Source organism: Dipodomys merriami, unplaced genomic scaffold (genome assembly GCF_024711535.1).
Source record: "Dipodomys merriami isolate MVZ:Mamm:240054 unplaced genomic scaffold, mDipMer1.0.p SCAF_4, whole genome shotgun sequence".
Taxonomy (NCBI): Eukaryota; Metazoa; Chordata; class Mammalia; order Rodentia; family Heteromyidae; genus Dipodomys; species Dipodomys merriami.
In genome coordinates, this window is record NW_027205603.1 from 78,239,971 (window position 1) to 78,263,597 (window position 23,627).

General features: G+C 41.1%; 1 protein-coding gene across 1 annotated transcript in view; it reads left to right on the forward strand.

Annotated features, from left to right (window-relative positions):
- The first annotated feature begins 9,460 nt into the window (after positions 1–9,460).
- Positions 9,461–23,627, forward strand: part of Mal2 (mal, T cell differentiation protein 2) — a 30,705-nt gene continuing 16,538 nt past the window's right edge. The window contains exons 1-2 of the mRNA XM_069991308.1: positions 9,461–9,702; positions 22,211–22,381. Of these exons, the coding sequence (XP_069847409.1) occupies positions 9,571–9,702; positions 22,211–22,381 (303 nt within the window). The 5' untranslated portion in view covers positions 9,461–9,570. The remainder of the gene's footprint in view (positions 9,703–22,210; positions 22,382–23,627) is intronic.

Here is a 23,627-nt window from a genome sequence, read left to right on the forward strand (position 1 = left end):
AATTTTGGTATATGCTTTTCTTTTTTTATTTCTGATAACTCTCGTACGTATTTTCGAGAAAAGTTCAATCTGGGCAAAACCCATAATAATACATTTTCTGGGCCTTGAATCCCCCACTCCCAGCTTGCAAGAATTTACTATCAAATTTTTAAGTAATTTTTCAAGCACTTATTACACAGAACCATTACTATAATTTAAATTATATATCCATAACGTAGATACATTGTGTTAAAATGACCGTGGGGCTGGGAAGGTAGCTCAGTGGTAGAGTGCTTGCCTTGCATGCATAAGGCCCTGGGTTCGATTCCTCAGCACCACATAAGAAGCTGGAAGTGGCTCTATGGCTCAAGCACTAGCCTTGAGCTGGAGAGCTGAGGGACAGTGCCCAGGCCCAGAGTTCAGGCCCCACGACCGACAAAAAAAAAAAAAAGGTGACATAATCACTCAAACTGAGCAATTGCTAAGTACTTCCCAGTGATTATTATGTATACTCTACGAGGTATCTAGATCTACCATATCCATGGAACAAATCATACTACACATTGCAACTTGCAGGGAGCTCACATTACTAGCTTGAATTTGACTGTGTTGAAAATACTTGCATCATGGAAATCGGCACATGCTACAAAGGAGAGATTCCTTCTACTCTAAGTTGTTGTTGACTAGTCACTAGGATATCATTGAATAGAGGTCAGTATGGGGAGCTGAACCATGCTACATAGATACCATGATTGGAAAATGACACCAGCTCTTTGATTGCTTTTGGATGGAATGAGAAGAGGTGAGCTTCATAACAAACCCATCAGAGACAATCTCCATGAGTTGTCCCACTGAGAAAGTGAGGCAGAGATACCAAGGTTCTGGCTATGAGTTTGCAATGAGAGTTTTAAAAACCAACAAAAGCAGGAACACATGGAGTAGAGGACATGCAGTGAAACAGAAAAGCATTCAACCAAAGTAGCTAACAGGTATGATAGGGCAGATAGCAGGTATGAAGAAGGAAGGAACACTAAAAAGGAAAAGCACTAATTTCCACACTTAACAAACTTTGCTTCTCTAAAATGGGCTCTTTTCCCTCCTCTTCACTCTTTCATGTCTGATGTCACAATAAATAAAAAGTAAGGAAACTAAATTAGAGCAATTTACATTGTTGTATGATTAATACCATCAAGTAGGAGTGAAAACATATACATACAAATACATGTTCACATGCTTGCACCCACAACACACACACACACACACACACACACACACACACACACACACACACACACACACACACACACACACACACTAGGTTGACTAGACTAGCATTCCTGGGGAAGTACTATTAGAATTAGTAGTATATGCATAGGTTCCAAGTTGTTCATTCATTGTGGAAGGTTGTTCAGAAGACAACCAAACTTTGAACTGTGAACTTTGAAGTTGCAGAATTTGACAAACACTGGCCCCTCCTTGGTGTGATAACCTGTTAAGATGTGGCAGACATTTGGCTCCATTTGTACCCTTCCAGTTAAATCATGGTGGTGGAAGACAAGTCTGCACTGGGCATTGGGGTGTATGCCTTGTTATATGGTATGTCAAATTAGAGGTGGCATCGTCACAACAGGATTTATGGTTGGAGGTACATCAGTTCTTCTTTTGCTGTAATCATGGCTGGAGCCCAAGGCTTACATTAGCCTGGGGTGGATTTAGCCTAAGAAATGGAGACACAGCCAAATACCACGGACTGTGCACTGGGCAGCTGCTTTTTGGGAGGCCTGTCTTAGACAAGTTTATCCTTATATTGCATTGACATAATACCAGGATTCTCTAAGAATCTCTTGGAGATTCCCAGTCGTGAGATGAGTTAATCAACCCAGATTAATTGGTGTCCATGACATGGAATAGTTCAAGGATTTCTTTCTTAATCAAGTAGGCCTTCTGTTGCTTTTCCCTCTGCCTTGTAGAATATCTCATTCCTCTGTCAAAACTTCAGCTCTTCATCCTGTAAACCCCCTGTATGAACACCTGAAACCCATGTGCCATCTGTTCTGAGGAAGAGTGCTATGATTAATTACTGATGTCTGCTATAGGTATGAGGGTAAAGGGTAGTATGACATATGCCATCTGTCATTTTATCTAACTCTCCAGAAAATTATTCTCTCTACTTCAAAAACTGTATTTTTAGTCATCTGTTCTACTCTTGAAAAATCCTAAGTTCAACTGTGACATATACAAGTTTTCTATGAAAGAAGGAGTGTGAAATTTATGTAATTAAATGTAACTAAATGGTCAATTTTGATCAAAAGTCTCGAGTTGCTGGAAGTGACTATACTTAATGTGCCAAGTAATCCATGGATTAGTAAAGGTGAGACAGAGTCTTAAACTATAGGAGCTCATTGAGTTCCACCTATCCTGTGAAGGAGGTCGGTTAGTCTCTGCTGATCAAATATTGGAGACTTTGCTAATCACTGGGAGTCTATCAGACAAACCTGAATTTTCAGACCTTATACAAATCTTTGACAACTGTCAAAGATGATGAAAACCAAGAAAAGTCAGAGTCCCTGTCCCAGGCTGAAGACTAAGGAAGTTGAATGACTAAACATAATGAGGTAGTACAGATGGGATCCTGGAACAGAAGAAAGAAGACAGCAATAGGAAAGTCAATGGGATCCAAATGGAGCCTGAAGTTCACATCATAGTAAATACTATGACATAATTGTAAAAGTAGGATGACTGAGAGAACCAACAGAAAGGAGGAAGAGAATAGAATATCATAATAATCATCTTAATAATAATAATATTAAGGGTTTAGATCCACATATGTGTGAAAATATGAGATATTTTCCCTTTCTGAGCTGGATTTATCTTGTTTACATGATAATTAATCTCCAATTCCATCCATTTTCTTGCAAACAACATAATTCCATTCAATCTTAGTGTGGAATAATACTGTGCATATGTAATGATAATGTGAATATGATAATCTGAATAATAATGTATATATTTACCACATTTTCTCTACCCAGTCATTGACTGTTGGCTACCTGGATTGGTTCCAAAGATTCCCAGGCAAATGTGCTGCTATAAATGTGTGTGCAGGTATCTCTTTTAGATATTGTTTTAACATTCCTTCAGATATATTCCCAAAAAATGACATAGGCTCATTCTGAAGATCTATTTTTAATTTCTTGAGGAATTTTCCAACTGATTACCATCTTGACTGGACTAATTTACATTGCCAGCATTTGCTGTTGTTTTTTTTTTGATAATTACTATTCTGATTTGAGTGAGATGAAATCCCAGTATTTCTCTAGGACTAAGGGTGTTGGACATTTCTTCATGTATTTGTTAGAGATTTGTACATCTTCTCTTGAAAACTGTTCATTTGCCAATTTATTAATTGTATTATCTGTACATTTGGTTTTCCATTTTTGAGCTATTTATATAGTGGGGATATTAATCCTTTGTCCAATGAATAGCTACAGAGGATTTTTTTCTCTTATTGTGTATTGTCTCTTGATTTTCATAAGTGATTACTACAAAATGAAGAAGGTTTTTAATTGGCTGCAATTTCATTTGCCAATCCTTACTCTCATTTCCTGGGCAAATGGAGTCTTGTTCAGAAAGTAATTACCTATGCCTCTTACCATGTTCTCCTGTAGGAGTTTCAACGTTTCGGCCTTACATTAAGATATTTGATACAATTGCAATTGACTTTTGCACAGGGTGAGCTACAGGGTGCTAACCTCTCTTCTTTGTTCCAGTTTTACCAAAAGCATTTGTTGCATACTCTTTTCTTTACAATGTTTGTGTTTTTTTCTATATCTTTTGTTCAGTAGCTTGATGGTGTTATTCTACTCTCTTCTTAAATTTCTTCCTTTGGGAAATTCATTACTATTTTCTTTTATCTTTGATGTTCTGTGGGCAATGTGGCTTTTTGCTTGATGGGGTGTTATTTGTTCTGTTTTGATTTGTTTTGAGATAAGGGTCTTGCTATGCATCTTAGTCTGGCCTTGAATTTAGGATTCTGCCTCACCCTCTAACTGCTGTTATTACAGTAATGCATCACTATGTCTGGCTTTTAAATGAATCTTTTTTTCTAATTCCTTTAAAGATTTTCTATTTCTTATTGCTTTTAAGTAATTTATGGCATTCCTTGGCTTAGACTTCTTCATGTTACTAATTTTAGGTTGCATATATGACTATAACTGACCAAAAGAGACACACTTCAGTCATTGATTTTCCAAATATTTTTCATTCTTTTCCTTGCTTGTTGCCCTCTGATAGTGTAATCAAAATTATATTAAAGCACTGAAGTTATCCTACTTTTCAGGATGTTCTGCTCACTCTGTAGATCTTCCCCCCCCCATGAATTTCATATTATTTTCTGTTTTCTCTGACTTCAAGTTAACTAATCTTATCTTCTACAGCATCTAAAAGCTGTTGTTAATCTTCTGCAGAGTACTTTTATCTCTCAGTACGGATAGCTGCTAGTTTAATTTGGGTCTGTTTTATATCTTCTCTGTTCTGCATCATTTGTTCAGTCTTTATTCTGAGCATGTACTATGCATCATTGTCTTAATGGTCTTGGTACTGAAAAAATCATTTGGGTTATTTCTGCATCTATTTATAGTAACTCCCTACATTGTCATCATGATTCCCAGTTCCTGATTTTTTTTGTATGACTGGATTCAAGACACTGTGAAGTTTATCTTGATTGCTAGACAATTTTGTGTTCCCGTAATATTTGTGGGTATAATTCTGTGATCTATCTGAGTCATTTGAGCCCTGCTTATGGTGTTGTAATGCTTTGCAGTACAGAATTGCAGCAGCCTTGGTCTAACATTTTTGACTTTGCCCCCCAGAAAGGAAAGCAAAACATTTCTGAATACTCTATTCAGTACTCCATTAAATAGGAAATTTTTCACTCGATGATGGAGAGGTGAACTATTCTTGGCCCTCTATGAACTCGATTGTACATCTGCTCCTTTGGCGTGTTCTCCTCTAGCCCTGGGTAAGCTACTTTCCTTTGTGTACCAGTCAGTACCCAGCTGAAGATCTGTGGGGCCCTTTATTCATTGCTCAGGTTTTACTTGGATGTGGCTCTTCCCTGTCTCATACTCTGTGGATTTCCCCTCCTGTGACTCCCTTAATTCACATCTTCACTGCCTCAACCTGTTGGGCTTGCTGGATTCTACCAGCATCTCCCTTCCCTAGGCTCTAAACACTCCCTCCAAGCTGGGAAGAACAGGGAGTGGTCTTTGTTACTTTCCCATCTCTAGTGGATCACAGAATTCTTGTATTTCTTGATTTGTAATACTGGAAAACTATTATTTCATAGATAGTTGTTTTAGAATATGTTAGTTGTTTTGTGCAAGAAAGGTAAATACAGAATAACAAATTTTGGTTACTCTTTTGGGAACAGAATTCAAGTGTTTCTGGTTTGGGTGATAAAGAAAACTGTGTACCTGTCTATAGAGGGGCAAAGATTGAATTTAAAGTAGAAATTGAAAAGTGGAGAGAGAAAAGGGAAAAATCTGTGAATTTGTTTACTAAAGGAGCTGATGAGGTCTCCCATGCATGTAATTCTATCTACTTTGGAGATCAAGGAATTTCAGTTCAAGGCCAGCCTAGTATGGAAAAGAAGTTCAAGAGACTCCTGAAATCCTACCTCAAAAACAACCAGTGCAAAATGGGGTTGAGCACTTGCCTAGTGAAGCCCTTAGTTTAATCCCCAGTACCACCCAAGAATATTCAAAATGAGAAATAATAACAAAATGAAATAGTGCTGAACTTTGCATGTGGAAAAAGACATGTAATGAAGAGGAAGGAAGGAAGAAAGGAAGGAAGGAAGGAAGAAAGAAGGGTGGGAGGGAGGGAAAGAGGGAAAAGGAAGGAAAGAAAGACAGAGAGAGACAGAGAAGACAGAGAGAAAGTAGTGAAGCAGAGAAATTAGAGTTCACTTGTTACTTGGATTTGTATTATGTAATGTGACTAAAGTTCATCTACTTCATGCAATGAGAGGGAGAGTGAAGTATGAATCCCTCGCCACTCCCTCCAATCCCCTTTTCCAATCCTCTCATTCCCAAGATTTTCATATTTTTGACAGAACTTAAGGAGTTATAGATTGCCTAACAATTTTGTAATCATCCCACTTTAAAACTTCTGGTGGTCTGATATACAGTTGACATTCATATTTGACATCTGTCCTTTCTTACTACTTGTACTGAACCTTGAGATTTACTGTCCTGTTACAGAACACTAACAGACAGGAAATAAATAAAAATATCACTTCAATTTGATAAGGTATGACTGTGTGTGAACAAGGCATAAATGGAAACACAGAGGCTGGAAGGAGACCTGTGCCATCTTGAATAGGCAGAAATAGGCTACAAAAAGCACAGGCCCTTTGAACCAAAGGAATTGGGCAGGAAATAGGTTATGGGGTATGGAAGTAGTAAAAAGAATGAATCACTCACCAAAGGGAGGAGAATGTGTAAAGGTTAGAAGCTGAAGAGGGCTGAAACTGTAAATGGATTGATGAGTCTGAGTGTGGAAAATCTGATCCGAAGTCACACCCAAGAAATACTTTAAATGCCTGCTATGGTGTTTGGAATTGAACCTAAGAAAGGTAAGGGGGTCTTAGGTGAGTTTCAAGTAGAAGAATAACAGAAGTTGGTTTGGGTCTAGAAGTCATTTTCATATCAGAAGACAGAATCCAAGGGAAGAAAACAGGGAGTGTATTCGTTGTGAGCTCGGACAGTACCTTGTGATGCAGCGTGGAGAAGTGGGTGTATTCCAGGATGGAAATGGCAGAACTGCAAAACCTGGCAGATGGTTAGATATGTGATAAAAGAAGGTGGTACCAAAGGAAACACCCAGGTGTTTGTCCTGGAAAATTGAATGAATGGCAACATTACAAGTATTACTGGTTAGATGTTTGAAAGCCCTTTGTAAAAAGAGAGAAAGGAGAGCAGGTTGGAATGGTCTGGCTTTGTTTTCATTCATTCAACATATTGTTTGCTTTTGTTAGGTGCAAAGACTGTGCAATGAAAAAAGGTATGAAAATAAGGAAGAGAAATAAGGGAAGGGAAATTGAGGAAAATGACATCTGGCAATCCTTCAGGTTCAACTAATACTAAGTAATGTGATCAGGAATGGATTTAAGTGTTGTCCACCAACTCTGGACAATGACAGGATCAGTTAGAAGTGATGTACATGGTGGGGTGAACTCAGGCTGAAGACTATGGACCCACAAAGGTGAGATCACAGTTAAATACATGATGGAAATCAGCCTTTGGGGCTAACTCAAGCATCATCAAGGTGTTCGCTTCAAAGAATCAGCTAGATAGGGCAGCCAGAAAATTCTAGAATGGGACCAATGAGAGAATAGGAAGAGGATAAACAGCTAGAGATCAAAGAACTGGTCATGAAAGAGAAATAGATGAATAAAGGAAAATCACCAATGAGAACTGAAGTAACAAAATTCCCAGGTGTATACAGTGGATCCAGTTGTGATTTCATTGCATTAAAGGTGGCAAGTGGCAAGATGTGTAGCAAGATGGTTGAAAGTGCCAATCTAACACTCCAAGAAAAGAAGTTCGAAGAATATCTTCCACGTTGGAGCTCAGTGAGCCACAGTCATGATGACAAAAGAGTAAAAGGTTAAGGTGTTAAAAGTTCATGTCCAGGTCAGTCTTTTTCATTGTACTGATCACTGAAAGTAAGTAGCAGAGACAGAGTAGGTATGAACAGGGATCCAGGGCATCTGTGAGCACAGAACAAAAAGGGTACTGTGACACATTTTCTCTTTGGTGGCATTTTCAAAAATAAATTCATTTAAAGCTGAATCATTAGCACTTCTTAAAACCCCCAAGGTCATTTCAAGTTCATTTACTACAATGTTTTGGGTACATCCTGGTACCAAACAACTTCATAATAAATTCTTTGATCTCCCTTTGCAGGTTTTTTAAAAAATTGTTTGTGGAGAACTTTTAGACTTAAAATTAAACAGAAAGACAATTCTTGGCCAAGCAGGTCTGATGAAAGACTGGCCAAACATATTAATGTAGAAAACTTAAAATTTCCCATCACACAGCACACATCAAACACCAGAAAGTGATGAGCAACAGGTTTATATGACAGGAGGTATTACACAAAAAGTTTCCTCCACACCTTGTTTTGTGGTTTTTACACTGTAGCCACTACCACACCTAGGAGTTTCGCTTATTAAAATAATAAAGAGACAGGGTAAACCCTGCTGACAGTCAGGTTTTACTGCATAGAGCAAACACAGTTCCTCAAAGGTAAAACTGGAATGACAAGAACAGGATTCAATTTGGAGAATGTCTGATATTAGCTAATTTTTTTTTCAAACAGTGTATGTGTGAGTGCTACGTGTGTATTATTTCCAGCAGATCTTTGAGCAAACGAATATCATTTTCTATTTCACTTATAAAACTTTGACACTGAAGCCAAAAATAACACGGGGACACACAGAGACAAATCCAAGTATGGACCTAAATCATAAGGTAAAATCCTTCTTTAAATAGTTAAATAGCCATGGAAAGAGGTAAATTTCTGAAGGGTGAAATCAACAATTACAAGTTCTTAGCCGGACACTGTAATTCTACTCAAGAGACTGATTGCTGATAGTAGCATGTTCAGAAACCAATCTAGGTAGAAAAGTCCCCTCGGCTTTTTAACTAGCAAAAAGTGAGGCTGGAGGCATGACTCAAGTACAAGAGCACCAACCCAACAAGCACAAGGCCCTGAGTTCAAATCACACACACACACACACACACACACACACACACACACACACACAAACACACCATAGATTCAATTTCTCTGCGGAATACATACATCATCTATGTTACAAATGCATGTCCACAGAGCAGTGATTCGTGTGGGAGAGCTAGAAAAAGAGTTGTCATCATTTCAACTACCACATGAAGAGCACTTACCACGGACCCAACCCCGTTACAAGCATGTTTGCTACATGCATGTGGTAGATCGCGCCAGGGAAGAGGTGGCCACAGGGCTCAAAGCAGCCAGACCCAGGCCACTGAAGTGTGAGAGCCCAGTCATCTGAACCCCCAACTTGCAACAGCATTTTCTTTTATTAGAGTCTAACATACACACCCCACTTTGCAGTGGGGCGCGTGATCTCCAGCTGGCCTCTGAATCCCAGCATCAAGATCTTCCTACCCAGCTGTGGAAAGTTGGGAGAGGAAGGGCTGTGGGAGTGGAGAAGGGGGAGAGGGGCGGATGGACAGGTAGAGGGAACAGGTGGGCCGGGCTATTCTGAAGCAGGTGAACTAATGATCTGGGGAGGGCAGGGGGGAGGGCAGAGGGGAGGGCCGTGGGAGGTTCCCTCCACCCCCCCTCGCCCCCCCAGCTCACCTGGCCGGACCCACGTGACGGGGCGGGGCCTGGCGGCTGGAGGGCCACGCGGCCACGCCCCCTCCCGCACGCGCGCCTCGCCCGGGACCCCGCGGGCGCCCTCGGCCCGAAACCCCGCGAGGCGGCGGCGGCGGCGGCGGCGGCAGCGGCGCGCGGAGACATAGCGACGGCCTCGGCAGCATGTCGGCCGGTGGAGCGCCGATCCCGCCGCCCCCGAACCCTGCCGTGTCCTTCCCGTCGCCCCGGGTCACCCTGCCCGCGGGCCCCGACATCCTGCGCACCTACTCGGGCGCCTTCGTCTGCCTGGAGATTGTAAGTGGGGCTCCGGGCGAGGGTCGTGCCCGGGGGGGGGGGGGGGCCGGGGGCCGGGGGACGAGGACCAGGCACCCCCTCCCGTGCGCCCCCCTCCTTCCCTTCGACCTGACCTTTCCTGGGTCCGGTGCCTCTCCCGGCCCGGCGCCGCCGCCTGGGGCCTCCGGCCTGGCACCTGTTACGCCCGCACCTGCTCGGCCGCCGGCTATGGAGAGCACCCCTAAAGAGCGATCCCGGGGGACGAGGGCGCCGAGGAGCGGGGACCTGGAGGGGACTGGGGGGGCCAGGGAGGACTGGACTTGGGAGCGGCTTCGGGGACTTCGGGGCTTCGGCAGGGGCAGCGCAGGGCTGGAGGAAGCAGGGCGCTCCTGGCCTGGCTGGCCTGTTGCTAACCTGCCATTTTGTTGGGGTTGGTGCAAAGGTGTGTTAACCCCCCCTCCCCCGTGCCCTGGGGTGACCAGGACACTGCCAAGATGTGTGTGTGTGTGTGCGCGCGTGTGTGTGTGAGTGTGTGTGTGGAGGCAGGGGGGAGGGAGGGAACCGGGCGGAGGCACCAGGAAGAGGAGGCTGGAGACCTGGGCACGGTTGGTTCCCCACCCCCTCCACGCACCCTTGCCATCCGGAGTGCCCTTTGGCTTAGGGAACGGAAACGCCAGGCAGGGAGCAGGCTGCAAGAAGGGTGAGGTGAGCGCCTGGCGCTTGGCAGCTTCTAATCAAACGGCTGAGAGGGCGGTGGGGGAAAGGTGGTAGCCAGGCTCGCGCCTGCCTCTCTCCCCACCTCTACACCTTCTGCCTTCCCAGCTGACCTAACCAAATCCCAAACCGGGCTAGACCCACGAGGGGGGGAGGGGGCTGGGAGGGAGAGGTCATCCCGCCTGCCCCTGGCCCCCTTCTTCCAGCTAGACACTTGAGCTCTTTAAAAAGGAATTTTCTGGAGTTTGGAAGCTTTTGAAGCTCCTTATTTATGGACAAGAGGGAGGTGGGGTGGGGATGTGCAAATATGAATTGGGCAACCAGCGTTGCATCATGCCCTGGGAATGACAAGGAGAGTGAAATATTAGCAAGGCAGTGACTTTGCTGCGAGCAGGCTCATTTTTGTTTGCTAGGTTTGGAGTTGCCATCTCTCTTTCCTGTCTCCTCTCCAGTGAGTTTGCATAACCTGGATTTGGGTCACTCCGGTTTCACTTTTGTACCTGTGGGGCTGGAACACCTTGCGGGCATTGATTTTCTGCCCTATTATGCCAAGGGAGCCCAAGCCACCCTAAGTTAAGGTTAGCCTAGATTTGAATCTGAAGAAAGACAAGAGCAAGTTGGCTGTCTATGTAGCTGGATGGTGACTGCAAAGCTGCAAGAGGCTGTTTTGAGTGTGAGCCCATCACAGACATCCCCCAGACCTCAGGATGAGCAGCCCATGTCCATAGGAGTAGAACAAGGAAAGGGTGGTATTGGGTGAGCTGTGCAGCTGTGGGAGGGACACACCTTTAGAACAGGAAGATCTTCACAGAAAGATTTCCTACTTTCTGGGCTTCTCTTCCATCCCTGTTGGGCAGACAGCAGGTGCTTGCCTGGCTCTTTTAGAAGTTTATCTCATGCTCATATCTACACTCCACCTGTGCTGGAATTTACAACATATTCATGCAAAATAGACTCACTTTTTAAACTTTAAGGTTAACCTCCTTTTTAAAGTTAGCCATTGTGAAATCCCAAAGTTGAACAAGAACCTTTGCTCCCTGAAGAATGCCTTGCACACAGTAGGTATTCAGTGAGTGATTTGGAAACATCCATTCAGTAAAACATCAAGAGATTTAGAAACGGATTGTGTTTTCCATCCTAAACTGGAAGGCTTGGCTTTGCAATACTAACTTAACATTTACTCTGTGGCATGGATGAACTGGTAAGTACAGCTGAGGTCCAAATCCAAACGTCTGGCACATACCAATATTCTCCACTTAAGAATCCAGGGTCATGTTACCTAGTTCTGATAGGCTATCACTATTTACATCTCTTGTATTATCTCTCCAAGAAATGGCTTATACCTGTGATATTGTGAGTGTGGTATATCTGGAGAGATTAGAATTGAATGATTTGAGCACAATTAACGAGTTAGTTTGAGAATGAAACTCCAAGATCATCAGCATAGTCTTCCATTAATACTCAAACCCATTCCTACTGGGCAATTGGGCATAGATGAAGAAATCTTGGAGACATATGAATCTGGATGGAAGGTCAAAATGAGTGAATTTGGAGACATCAGATACACTGGCAGAGGCTAAAATAATTGGTCGTCAAAATGGACTTAGTATTTGGAACTATGCATGACAAACTCTCACATGTTTAACCAACAGAGTCAAGAATGTCTAAAGAGCCACAGTAGGCTATGATTCAAGAATCAGAAAGGATTCTTGAAGGTGAATTGAGATAGCTGGGGCAAAAGTGCCTCAAAAGTGCGTAGTTAAACTAGGAGTGCTGGTGCGTGCCTGTAATCCCAGCACTGAGGCACCTGAGGCAGGAGGATCATGAGTAGAAGTCAGCCTGGGCTTCGCAGCAAAACCTTCTGTTATAAACTAACAAGGAGGCTGATGTACGAAAAAGGTAAAGGAGGTAAAGTAAAATGGCTCTGGGAAGTGATACACGTCTGAGACCTGTTTTAAGGGTGGTAAGGTGCCAGAGAACATGAAAACAATGACAGGGATCGACTGGATCCGACCATCCCCTCTCTGCCAGCACAGGGAGAATTTGCACTTACAGAACTGTCTTCTCTACAGAGGCTGGACAAGCCTCCCATGGTTACCAGCCTTGGCTGTGCATTTCAATCTACAGGGGAAGACTTAGTTGACTCTAGGTGGTTCCCCGGAGATTCTGGTTTAATTAATATGGGATGGCAACAGTATTTTTTTTAAGCTGCCCATTTATTAAATTCAGCAAGATTTGAGAACTAACCACTGTGGGTGAGGGGGTAGGGGTGTGGCTAGGGAATATTGAATAAGTCATTTCCTGCTTTTCTCCCTCGTAAAACTACACAGTTTTTCCAAAATTGTGGCATGGCCACAGGTGGTTCTTAAGATCGAACTTGATTAACACATGGTTCAGCCTTCATATATACAGTCACACACCTATAGATAAATAGGCATTCACATGTACACATGCAAATTTACCTATATATATTTGAATAAATACTAGAAACATGATTAAACACCAAAAAGAATAAAATTTGTCAATATATTTCAGTATCATGTGTAGGAACCTATCTATGTTACCTCCCCCCACCACATATACACACATAAACTATTCATTTATATCTTTATGAGAGAAGATTCACATGCTTCTGACTTCAGTGTTTGAAGTCAGAATGGTTTTAATTTCTTTAACATACCACCATAATTAAGAACATACCATGCATCAGGTTTGTGTGTGTATGTGTGTGTGTCAGTGTCACATGCGCATACATGCCAGTCCTGGGGATTGAACTCAGGGCCTAGTTGCAGTCCCTGAGCATTTTTGCTCAGGGATAGCACTCTAACACTTGAGCCACAGCTCCACCTCTGGCTTTTTTGGTGCTAAATTAGAGATAAGAGTCTCACAGATTTTCCTACCTGGGCTAGCTCAGAATGGAGATCCTCAGATCTCAACCTCCTGGGTAGCTAGGATTATAGGCCTGAACCACTGGTGCCTAGCCAGGTTTACTTTTATACCCTGGAAATAGGGTAATTCCTGTCCTTAGAAGAATTTGTGTGGTGGAATATCAAGTCAAAAAAGAAATACATGATCATATATGAAGTGCTAAAATAAGTTCTTGTATATGTTAGGGGAAAGCTGGGTACAGAATATCTGACAGAGAACCAGGACACAGCTGTAAAGAAGATAGCATTGGATGAGCAAGAGTTCCTTAACCACACAAAAGGAGGACAATTCCAGGGGCAAATGGGGGCATGTACAAACCACAGAGAGAGCATGGCAGGAAGCTTCTATTGACTGTTGACCTTCTTGACATGCCTGGCAGGGGTGACAGAAAAGTCAAGAAACTGTACAGCCTGAGGTTGTGGTTCACTGAGAGCCACAGCTTTGAGTCTATGATGGGGGATGGAGGATGTCCTCTATGGAGGCCAGGGATAAACCTAGTTAGCATTTTGCCTCAGGAATCCTTAGTGAAGTTTGTATGAAAAACACAGAGCTAACAGCAGGTAGATCAGTTAAGGGGCTAATTACTCTACTGGAGATGAGGGATGGTAAGAACTTGAACCATGTACCTTGCCCCCCCCACACACACACAAAATAGAATGTTAAAGGCTAATGGTGAGGGGTTGAGGTTGTATAGGAGGAAGGTAACTATCATGCAGCTGAAGGCATTTCAAGATATTTTCAACTAAAATCTTAGAGGCTAGACTCACATAAATGTTCTGATATATACAGTTTTCTTTTCTTGGCCAGAAAGTGAGATCTTGATTGCAAAGGGACCTGGTATGCTTGCAGTGCGCAAAAGGGTGGTTTCCATGAATATATTTTTCTCACTAAGTAGATCTTAATCCCATAAATAAGACTTGTCCTTGGCCTGTTCATTAAAGATCTCCATCCACATGGAAACAACCTTTCAATTTTCATGAGAGAAAATACATTAATGCCTTCACCTAAGCTTCTTGTTACCAAACATTGGTTCTGACTCATAGACCTATAGGAAAAATGAAGAAACAAAATTCGAAAAATCTTAAACCAAGTTGAGGGGAAGATTGACCTTGAGCCTCAACAGAAAAGGTCAAAGAAGTGAGATTTCTATTTGGTTTATATAGCCCAGTAGAAATATACCCGATATTAAGGGCAGTAGATACGGTATTCCTACAGAGATATGGCTGAATAAAGGACCTACAGTGACAAAGGACAGGAACTGGGTTGATAATTACCTATATGCAATTCTTAATGAATGTTCTATGATCTATGGTACAACATGAATGGTGTGTGAAAATATTCTAGAAGGACTGGCTAGAGTGGATAAAGGTAACTTTGGAGTAGTTACACTTTTTATGTCTTACCCAAGTCAACATGTAATCATTCTTCCTGGGAGCTACACTTTGACTCATGTGTCCTATTTCATCAAAGAGGGCCAAGCCTTTTCATAGGCAGATTTTATATAATGACTTTCAGAAGGAAAGAGGCAAACAGAATAAACAGAGGGATTTGTACAGCTCATAGACAAATAAGGCAGGGATATTTTTAACCTACATGACAATTAATTACAAGCATGAAAATCAAGAGAAAATATAAAGAAGAACATAAAGGAGCCTGTACACATTTCTTCTTTATGATATGTGCCTCCCATTTTAGGATGAGCATCACGTATTTAAAGAACTGAAACGAAGCCAAGTGCTTAGTGGCTCATGCCTGTAAGAAGAGGATTGCATTCTTTTTTTCTTTTTTTTTTTTTTTTTGGTCAGTGGTGGGGCTTGAACTCGGGGCCTGTGAGGATTGCATTCAAACACAGCCCAGGGAAGGAAAGTTCGTGAGACTCTTATTTCCGCTAAACTACCAAAAAAGCCACACGTGTAGCTGGGCTAAAGTGGTCAAGTTGTAGCCTTGCATGAGAGAGGCTCAGGGACAGTGCCAAGGACCTGAATTCAAGCCCCAGGACTAGCAAAAAAAAAAGGTGAACGTTTGGGTCTGATAGTGAGGACGTAAGTATAATCTTATATGTGAGACATATTTCAAATGTAAGCTATTAAGCAAGGCTTACAGGATCAGGAGAGCATGGGATAGGATAAAAGAAGACAACTTGGTCAAAAGTTCCAATGGCAGCAGGGCACTGGTGGCTCACACCTGTAATCCTAGCTACTCAGGAGGCTGAGATCTGAGGATCAAGTTCAAAGCCACACTGGGCAGGAAAGACTGTGAGACTCTTATCTCTAATAAACCACCAGAAAACCAGATGTAGTACTGTGGCTCAAGTGGTAGAGTGCTAGCCTTGAGCTGAAGAGCTAAGGGACAGTGCCCAGGCCCAGAGTTTAAGCCCTACAACTGATCAAAAAAAAAAAATTCCAAAGGCAATCTCTGTAATAGTAGGTTATCTGGGCAAATCCAGGGCCTTAAGAAGGTGTTAAAGTGCTGTTAATGAAGGAAGTATTCTAGAGATGCCAACTTACCCTTGATTCTCCATTCTAACCTCCTAAGATCTTATGGAAGGTGGTCGTGTCAATAACTACTTGAAAATTGAGAGGGACTTCTTACTTCACTACTCATCTTCTGAGCAACTTTTGTGTGCCAGAGAACCAGCTGGGCTCCAGACTTGTGTTCCTAGCATTCCAAGCTACACTTCTATTTGCTGTGGAACCATTCATTACCCATGCTGATTGGCTTCTATTCATTTCAAGGAGGACATAAATGTCTTGAGTTTTGAGGTATCCAAGACATTTAAGACAGTGTCACCAATTCTGACGTCTCTATCCATGGGTGAAAGGCATGCGAGTCTTATCATTTTAGTATAGAGTGTGTAAATGCTAAGAAGGATACATATATCAGTAAACATGTAAGCACTGAGTATGGCATCCAGCCAAGAGAGTCTTACTGGAAGATATGGTACTAAAGTCTAGACAGTAAAAAAGGGAAAAAGGATGGAAGGAGGCCTGCATGTCAGAAACATCAATGAGTGTGACCTGTTCTTTGCAGGATATAGGATGACGGGCAGGAGCTAGAGTGGAGAAGAACATGGGAGGGAGAGCAGCATTGTCTTGCTGGGGAAGGCGGGCTGTAGTATTCCAAAGTGTTGCTCCCTCTGGACTGCACTACATCGTGAATGAACTTCTACTCCCATGGCTTGCCTTAAAAAAACGTACTCACCAGTTACAACATAGTATCTGTTGTCTGAAGTATGTTTCTAGTTCTTTTAAAAAATGCCCTTTAGGATAAAAATGAAGCTAAATTATAGAAAGTAAGAAACTTCTGGGCATCTTGAACACTTGTATACCATAGTAGTTTATGAGTAGGTACCCAGTAAGTAAGCATTCATTAAAATAAGAATGCTTAGCAGATAAGGTATTCTGAAATTTTAAGTGACCACAAACCCCATTATGATTGACATGAAAGTTGTGGACTACATCCTAGAAAAATGCATATGTACTCATAAACTCTGGAAATCTATTACCAGCTCAAATCCTAGGTCTAACATTTAAGTGTGTGTCTTAGAAAAAGTCATTAATGACTCCGTACCTCAATTAACTTATCTGTAAAGTGGGAATTATATTAGTTATCAGCATTTATAGGTATCAAATTGGCATATCCTTGGAAGAGTGCTTGGAGTATAAGAATGCTTAACATAATAAATGTTTGCTAATATTTCGGTTATCCTTGTTACGTTTGGCATACTGTTAAAAAAAAACTCTACAAGTCATACCAGGTTTTTGTTTTGTTGGATTTTTTCCTCTGTTTTTTTTCTCTCCCTGAAATGTCCAATGTGTAATAAATGGCAAAACAATTAGGAAATTGTATGTTGTACACAGAAAAAGCTAAATAGTATTTTTCTCTCTGGGGGTGTTAAAATGATCTTTTAGCTCTTCAAATTCACATACTTCTTTATAGTCTCATTCTAAACATTAACTGAAAAAAAAGATCTGAACAGGGATTAACATGTTTACTCAGTTCTATAATGTATGTATACAAAAGACAGAGGTGTTACATTGGTTTGCAGAGTATTAGCTAGGAAGTCAGGGTATAAGTTTAATAGCAGTCCTTTGGGTAATAAGTGGCAGTTGAAAAGCAAAGGGGTATTTGTGAAAGGAATACCTGGAGAGACGAAGCAGGCCATTCATGTAGGAGACAAACTGAGATATCTATGACCGAATCCAGTCTGAATATCAAGCCTTACTTGCTCCCCAATGGCATATTTTCCAGGGTGGTGGGGAGAAGGCATAGATGTATCTTCACCACCAACTTGCTGAGATTTGTGGAAGAATACTTCCCCTGGTCTTCTCATGGAAGAGATATGGAAAAGCCATTCCTTCCTGATCTATAGAAGCCAAACTAAAGTGACAAGTATATATTAAACTTAAAAAAAGACTCCTTTGGGGAATGGGTATCAGTTTAGTAGCTTCAGCTACTAAACTTCAGCATATTTGAGTATCTGTGATGTATGTGCTACGTCTATCTAATGTTGGGCCAAGAAGAAAAGGGAAAAACAATCCCAGGGGAAGCCTGTACCTACTTCTAGGAAGATTTTCCCTTTTCCTTCTTGGAAGGAAAATCACACTTGGAGGTGTGGAGTTCTGATCCCTGACTTAGGTCCTATGGGACATTCCAAATTGAAGTGCAGTTGGCTGTTTGGTACATAATTATCAGACTCTTCAGAACACTGGGGAGTAATGTAAGGAGAGGTAGACAGCAGTCAGTGTGGATTCAGATCCAAGACGACGCAATGTGGGTGAAGAATGGCATTCTGAGTGCCTTTCTTTGTGGTGTGTGCACTCTGCTGTTGCTATGACACTTTATCAACTGTTCTCCCTTCGGTTTTAATCAGTTTGAATCTCTGTTTTCACCTCTAAAACAGGACTCCCTCCAGAGTCACTTATAAACAGGTGCCTAATAGCTATGGCTGGTAAATATCTAAGCTTTCCAAAGCTTGGAGAGAAGCAAATACACAGAATATTGATTATGTGTGTGTGTATAATCAATGTATACATACATATGTGAAGCAAATACACAGAATAGTGATTATGCCATGTATACATTGATTATACACACATGCATAATCACTATTCTGTGTATTTGCTTCTCTTCTAAACTCAGTTTTTAATCTTGAGCCCAAGTTAGGAAAATTGGGAGGAAAAGTAGCCTTTGTCAAAAGGAAATTGTGGAATAGGAAAGAAATAATTGTTTCAGAAAGCTAGTGTGATGTTTTTGAATGAGGAAGATGGCTTTCCAACATGGGTTTTGTTCTTTTCTTTGCTCATCCTCTGTCATCCAAATCTAGTCTCTGACAGGACTGGACCCGGTTTAATGGAGAGGGAAGGCCGTTTACACATTCTCTCCTCTTTCCCTTGTCATACTGCACACACACATCACAAATGAGGAGGTGAGTTTGCTTTTCGTGTAAGCGCTGAGTTCCTTTCCAAGCCTTTGAGGTGTGGGAAGGGCTATAGTTGTATGACTGAACACTTCACTTCATCCATACTGTTGTACATTGTAAGCTCCTCTGGCCAAACATGGGTCTGTACTGAAAGCTTTATACCAGCTTTATACCAGCCTTCCTGCCTCCCTGCCCTACCCCACTCCCAGCTTTACATTTCTCCTCTCTGCTCCCAAGCTTGCAGAGCACCCTGTGCTGAGTCACACACACACACACACACACACACACACACACACACACACACACACACACACACACACACGATATAGATATAGATATATAGTAAAAACACTGTACAGAGGGTTTATAGTTACATGAGTAAGGTATTGAGTACATTTCCTATGGAGCATTGTTACCTCCTCCTTTGTTTCCCCCCTATCTCCCTTCCCTCCAGACCTCCCCAACTCCTCCCTCTCCCCCCTACATTGTAAAGTTCATTTGCAACACAATGCCCTGTACAGCTCACAATGGGTCAACCTGCATCCTCATTTAAGCATTCCTTTAGATCCCTTTCCCTCCCCTGTTTTCACTGCATTTGATTCTGGTGTTTTGCACCTTCTTGTCTTTTTCCTAAAAGTTCTTCAATCCCAAGTAGATTTGAGGCTGGTCTGTTTTATTTATAGTCTAGGTTTATTAAATGCTGTTTCATTCCAGAGAATTATTTGTGTTTATCTATTTAATTGGCCTGATAAACCATGCCCAGTTATTCTTTATAACCTGTTGGACTTGCACATAGGCTCCCAGTAAATGGTTCTTGATATCAAATAATGATGAACATTTCCTAAACTATATTTAATGCAGTGTACATCAGTAGTGACAGAGTTAAAAACAACAGCATCTTTTTGTGGTGTTAAGAATTGAACTTAGGACCTTACATATGTTACTCAAGGTTTCTACTAAGACATACCTCCAGTCCTAGACTGATCCATTAATGGCATTGTAATTACCATAAAATATTCATCAAGTGGCATAAAAATTATACAGTCTATCAACAGGAGCAAGTTTATTTCTTTAATAATATCTGATAGTGATAATTTTAAATTTTAATATGCATTAATATTCATTACTTCAGAGTTATTTTCTAAAATTTTCTGGGTTGATTGTTAATTTTTCACTTGAAAGTTGAAATTGAGATATTTCTACAACTATAAATTTGTTAAACTGATGTTTTAATTATCATTACATTACCAGTCAAGCAATGATTTATTATGTCTGAAAATGTTTCTACAAAGTAGTAGCAACTTATATGACTGAGCCTTTTTTTAAAAAAAAAAATCTTTAATTAAAACTTGTATTTTTGGCTTCTAGTGATTTTTGTGATTTTTATTAAGTATATAGATACTTAATAAGCTCAAACTGTTATGTGAACACTAATCTTCGCTAAACATATATTTAATAGTGCTGGATGTGTATGAGAGAGAGAGAGACAGAGAGAGAGACAGAGAGAGAGAGACAGAGAGAGAGACAGAGAGAGAGACAGAGAGAGAGAGAGAGAGAGGAAGAGAAATAAAAAGGAGGGAGAGAGAGAAAAACAGAGAGAGAAAGGGGGGAGGGAGATATTCCAGCCTACCTGAAGCATCTTCAGAGCCAGTATAGAGCTAAGGTTTTGGTGTTACCAAATCTAGCAGAGTACTTGACAATTAATAAATGGTTTGGGATGTGGAAACAAAAATTAGTGTGCTGCCAAGAAGGAACAGCAAATAGCAGGCCACATAGTTGTGAAACAGCTTTATGTTTGAGCTGTAGATTTTTTTCCTTTATAATACAAATTGTGATGGACTTAATAACATAAGACAAATAACTGAATAACTGAAGGCCTTTAATGCCCTGCAAAGGATGCATATTTTGCATTGCTTTTCTAGTCGCCTAGAGGAAACCAAAGGCTTTAGATTCATAATTCATAGATTTTCTTTTTGTTTTATTGTAAGGATGATGTACAGAGGGGTTACAGTTATATAATTAAGTACATTTCTTTTTGAGTGGAAAACCCATTTTCTTTATCCCCTATTTCTCTTTCTGTATTCTCCTACTTATAACTAGTTGCCCATTTTTTGGGTGCTGAGACTTCCACCTATAATCCTAGCTACTCATGAATCTGAGATATAGAAGATCATGGTTTGAAGATAGTCCAAGAAGAAGAATCTACTAGACTCCAGCTCCAAAATGACTAGCAAAAAGCAGGACCAGAAGCATAACTCAAGAGGTAGAGTCCTAGCCAAGCAAGCTCAAGGCCTTCAATTCAAACCCAGTGCTGAAAAAGTTACCCACGCCAGAAATCCATCCACTTCTCTGTGTTCGCAGCAACCTAGTGCTAATAAATACACATCGTTGTAATCAGTCTCTGGTGTCATCTCCAGTTCAGTATACTTTCTTCTCAAGTCCATTCTCACAATCCTGCCCAAAACAGTGGGAAATGTAAGCTTGACACCCTACTTCCTGCTGAAGTTGATCATGACCTCCTAGTCTCTCAGCAGAAATTCATCTGCATGCTGCTTCAGCTCAGTCCCTAGCCAGCTCTCTCACTGCTGGCATTTGGCACAAGTTGTTCGCAACTGCCAATCTGTGGTCCTCACCTGGGCTAGACTTTGAGATCTGACCCTGGATCATTGTCACTTTCATCTTTTTCACTCCTACCCTGTCCTTGGTATTATTGTTTCTTGAATGTGTCTAGATGCTAAACATAACTGTGTGGAATTGCTCAGTTGTGACATTTATGAAACACCATTTGTTTAATCACGTTCTCAGTTGTCCCTTTCCTGTAATAAACTGAGTTCTGAGATGGCAGTGACCAAGCACAGCTTGCTTGATTACCATTTCATTTCCAGCACCTCGAACAGTACTCAACTTATAATTTTGTGTGTTAACTATCCAATCTATCTATTAGATGTCCAGTACATCGTAGGTTACAATGATAGCTTTTATTGCTGTCATGAACAACAGGTGCAACTTATTCTGTACAAAATGGTACCGAGTTGTACAAGTGCGCCATGATAAAAACCTGAAAATGATGATTGGCTATGGGAAATAAGAAAGTGATTGCTTCAAGATGCATTGTGTTCAGAAACTGACATGTTGAATTGAAACTCCTCTGTATAACTACTTAACAATAATAAGAAATAAATAAAAGTTTGGTTTTTTTAAAGAAAGTGATTACTGAATGCCAGATGTCCTCTTGGAGAAAGGGAACTCCACTGGAAGGTCAGGTCCAGAGTCAGATTCAGTCCTTTGGGGAAGGAGGTATCTTGCATCAAGTTAGAGAAATGGTATCTAACAGAATGGTAAAAAAAAAAAAAAAATGTGGACAGGAATCTGTAGAAAAAGAAATACTGAAATTGATCCAGGTACCAAAGGCAGCCATTTTACACAAGCTGATTACCCCCTTTCTTTGTGTTTCTTTCCTTTCAGTTGTTTGGAGGTCTTGTCTGGATTTTGGTTGCCTCCTCCAATGTCCCTCTACCTTTGCTACAAGGATGGGTCATGTTTGTCTCTGTGACAGCCTTTTTCTTCTCCCTTCTCTTCCTGGCCATGTTCCTCTCTGGTATGGTGACTCAAATCAATGCCAACTGGAACTTCCTGGTAAGGGACTTTTATTTGTTTTATATCTGTTGTAATAAAATATTAGAAATTCATGAGTACCTCATTCTGTTCTGAAATGTCTATGTCGTGGTTCTGTTTGTTGTTCCATATGGGAGAGAAGTAAGACCACAGAAGCCACTGTGGTTTCCCGTGGCTGCCTCTCCAGACAGCAGAGCCTCGGTTGTAAAGTACCTGCACTAGTAGAAATGAGAAGTCATTCTGTTACTCTGTTATGATTTGATCTGAATCGTAAGTTTTTTTTGCAAAACTTTCACATCGTGCAAAACAAATGAATTTTGTTATATTAATTGAGTATGTAAACGGATGCCTTTGAGAGCTGCCTATTATCGTATTGTTTTGAAATTTTCCACTGATCTCTGCTTTAGACAGTTGCATATGTCCAGTTGTCCCCCCAAAGGTCTTTGCAGTACCGTTAGAGGTACTAAACTCCATTGATGCTCAAGTTCCTCAGAGAACCTACAGACAGAATCTGCAATCTGGGCAACCTACAGACATTTGCTATGTGTAGATTACTTACAATAACATATTATAATATAAATGCTTTGTACATAGTTGTTTTACTCTACTGCTTAGGAAACAGAAGAGAAAATAATGATCTGAACATGGTTTATACAGGGATCATTTTTAAACTTTTTCTATACGTGGTTGATTGATTCCTTACAAGCAGGACCCATAGACCCTCAGGGCCATATTCTTAATAGAAAACCATATTCTTTTCTATATTCTATTCTCCAGATATTTTGAAAGGAGCACATTTTATAATCAATTCCTGTCCTGAATCAGTAAGAACTGACTTTTAAAAAAACTGAGTATTGAAGCAGTACATTTGCAATCAAAACAATATTTTAAATTATGACACCATTCAATTGGATCAACTTCCTGTTTTCCATGTCATATATGACACCTGTCTTTCAAGTTTGTGGCTGTTCATTCTCTGGGCCTATTGCAGAGAGGCCCACAAGAACATGATGCCAGGCCATGGTGGGGAAGGTTTTAGTGAAGTTCATGAATATTTCTCCCATTGAGTGCTGATCACACACAGTTCAGTATGTAGAAACTTGAATCTGACTTTTATAAGGCTTTATATATGCTCTCCCAACTATACTAGCATTTTATTCGGCAGAATTAAGTATATTTCTACAGCATAAGAACTATAATCTCAAATGTTGTCCTCAGTGAACTGTAGCAAAGGTGATTGTACTTTAAGCCAGCCTCTCAACAATGG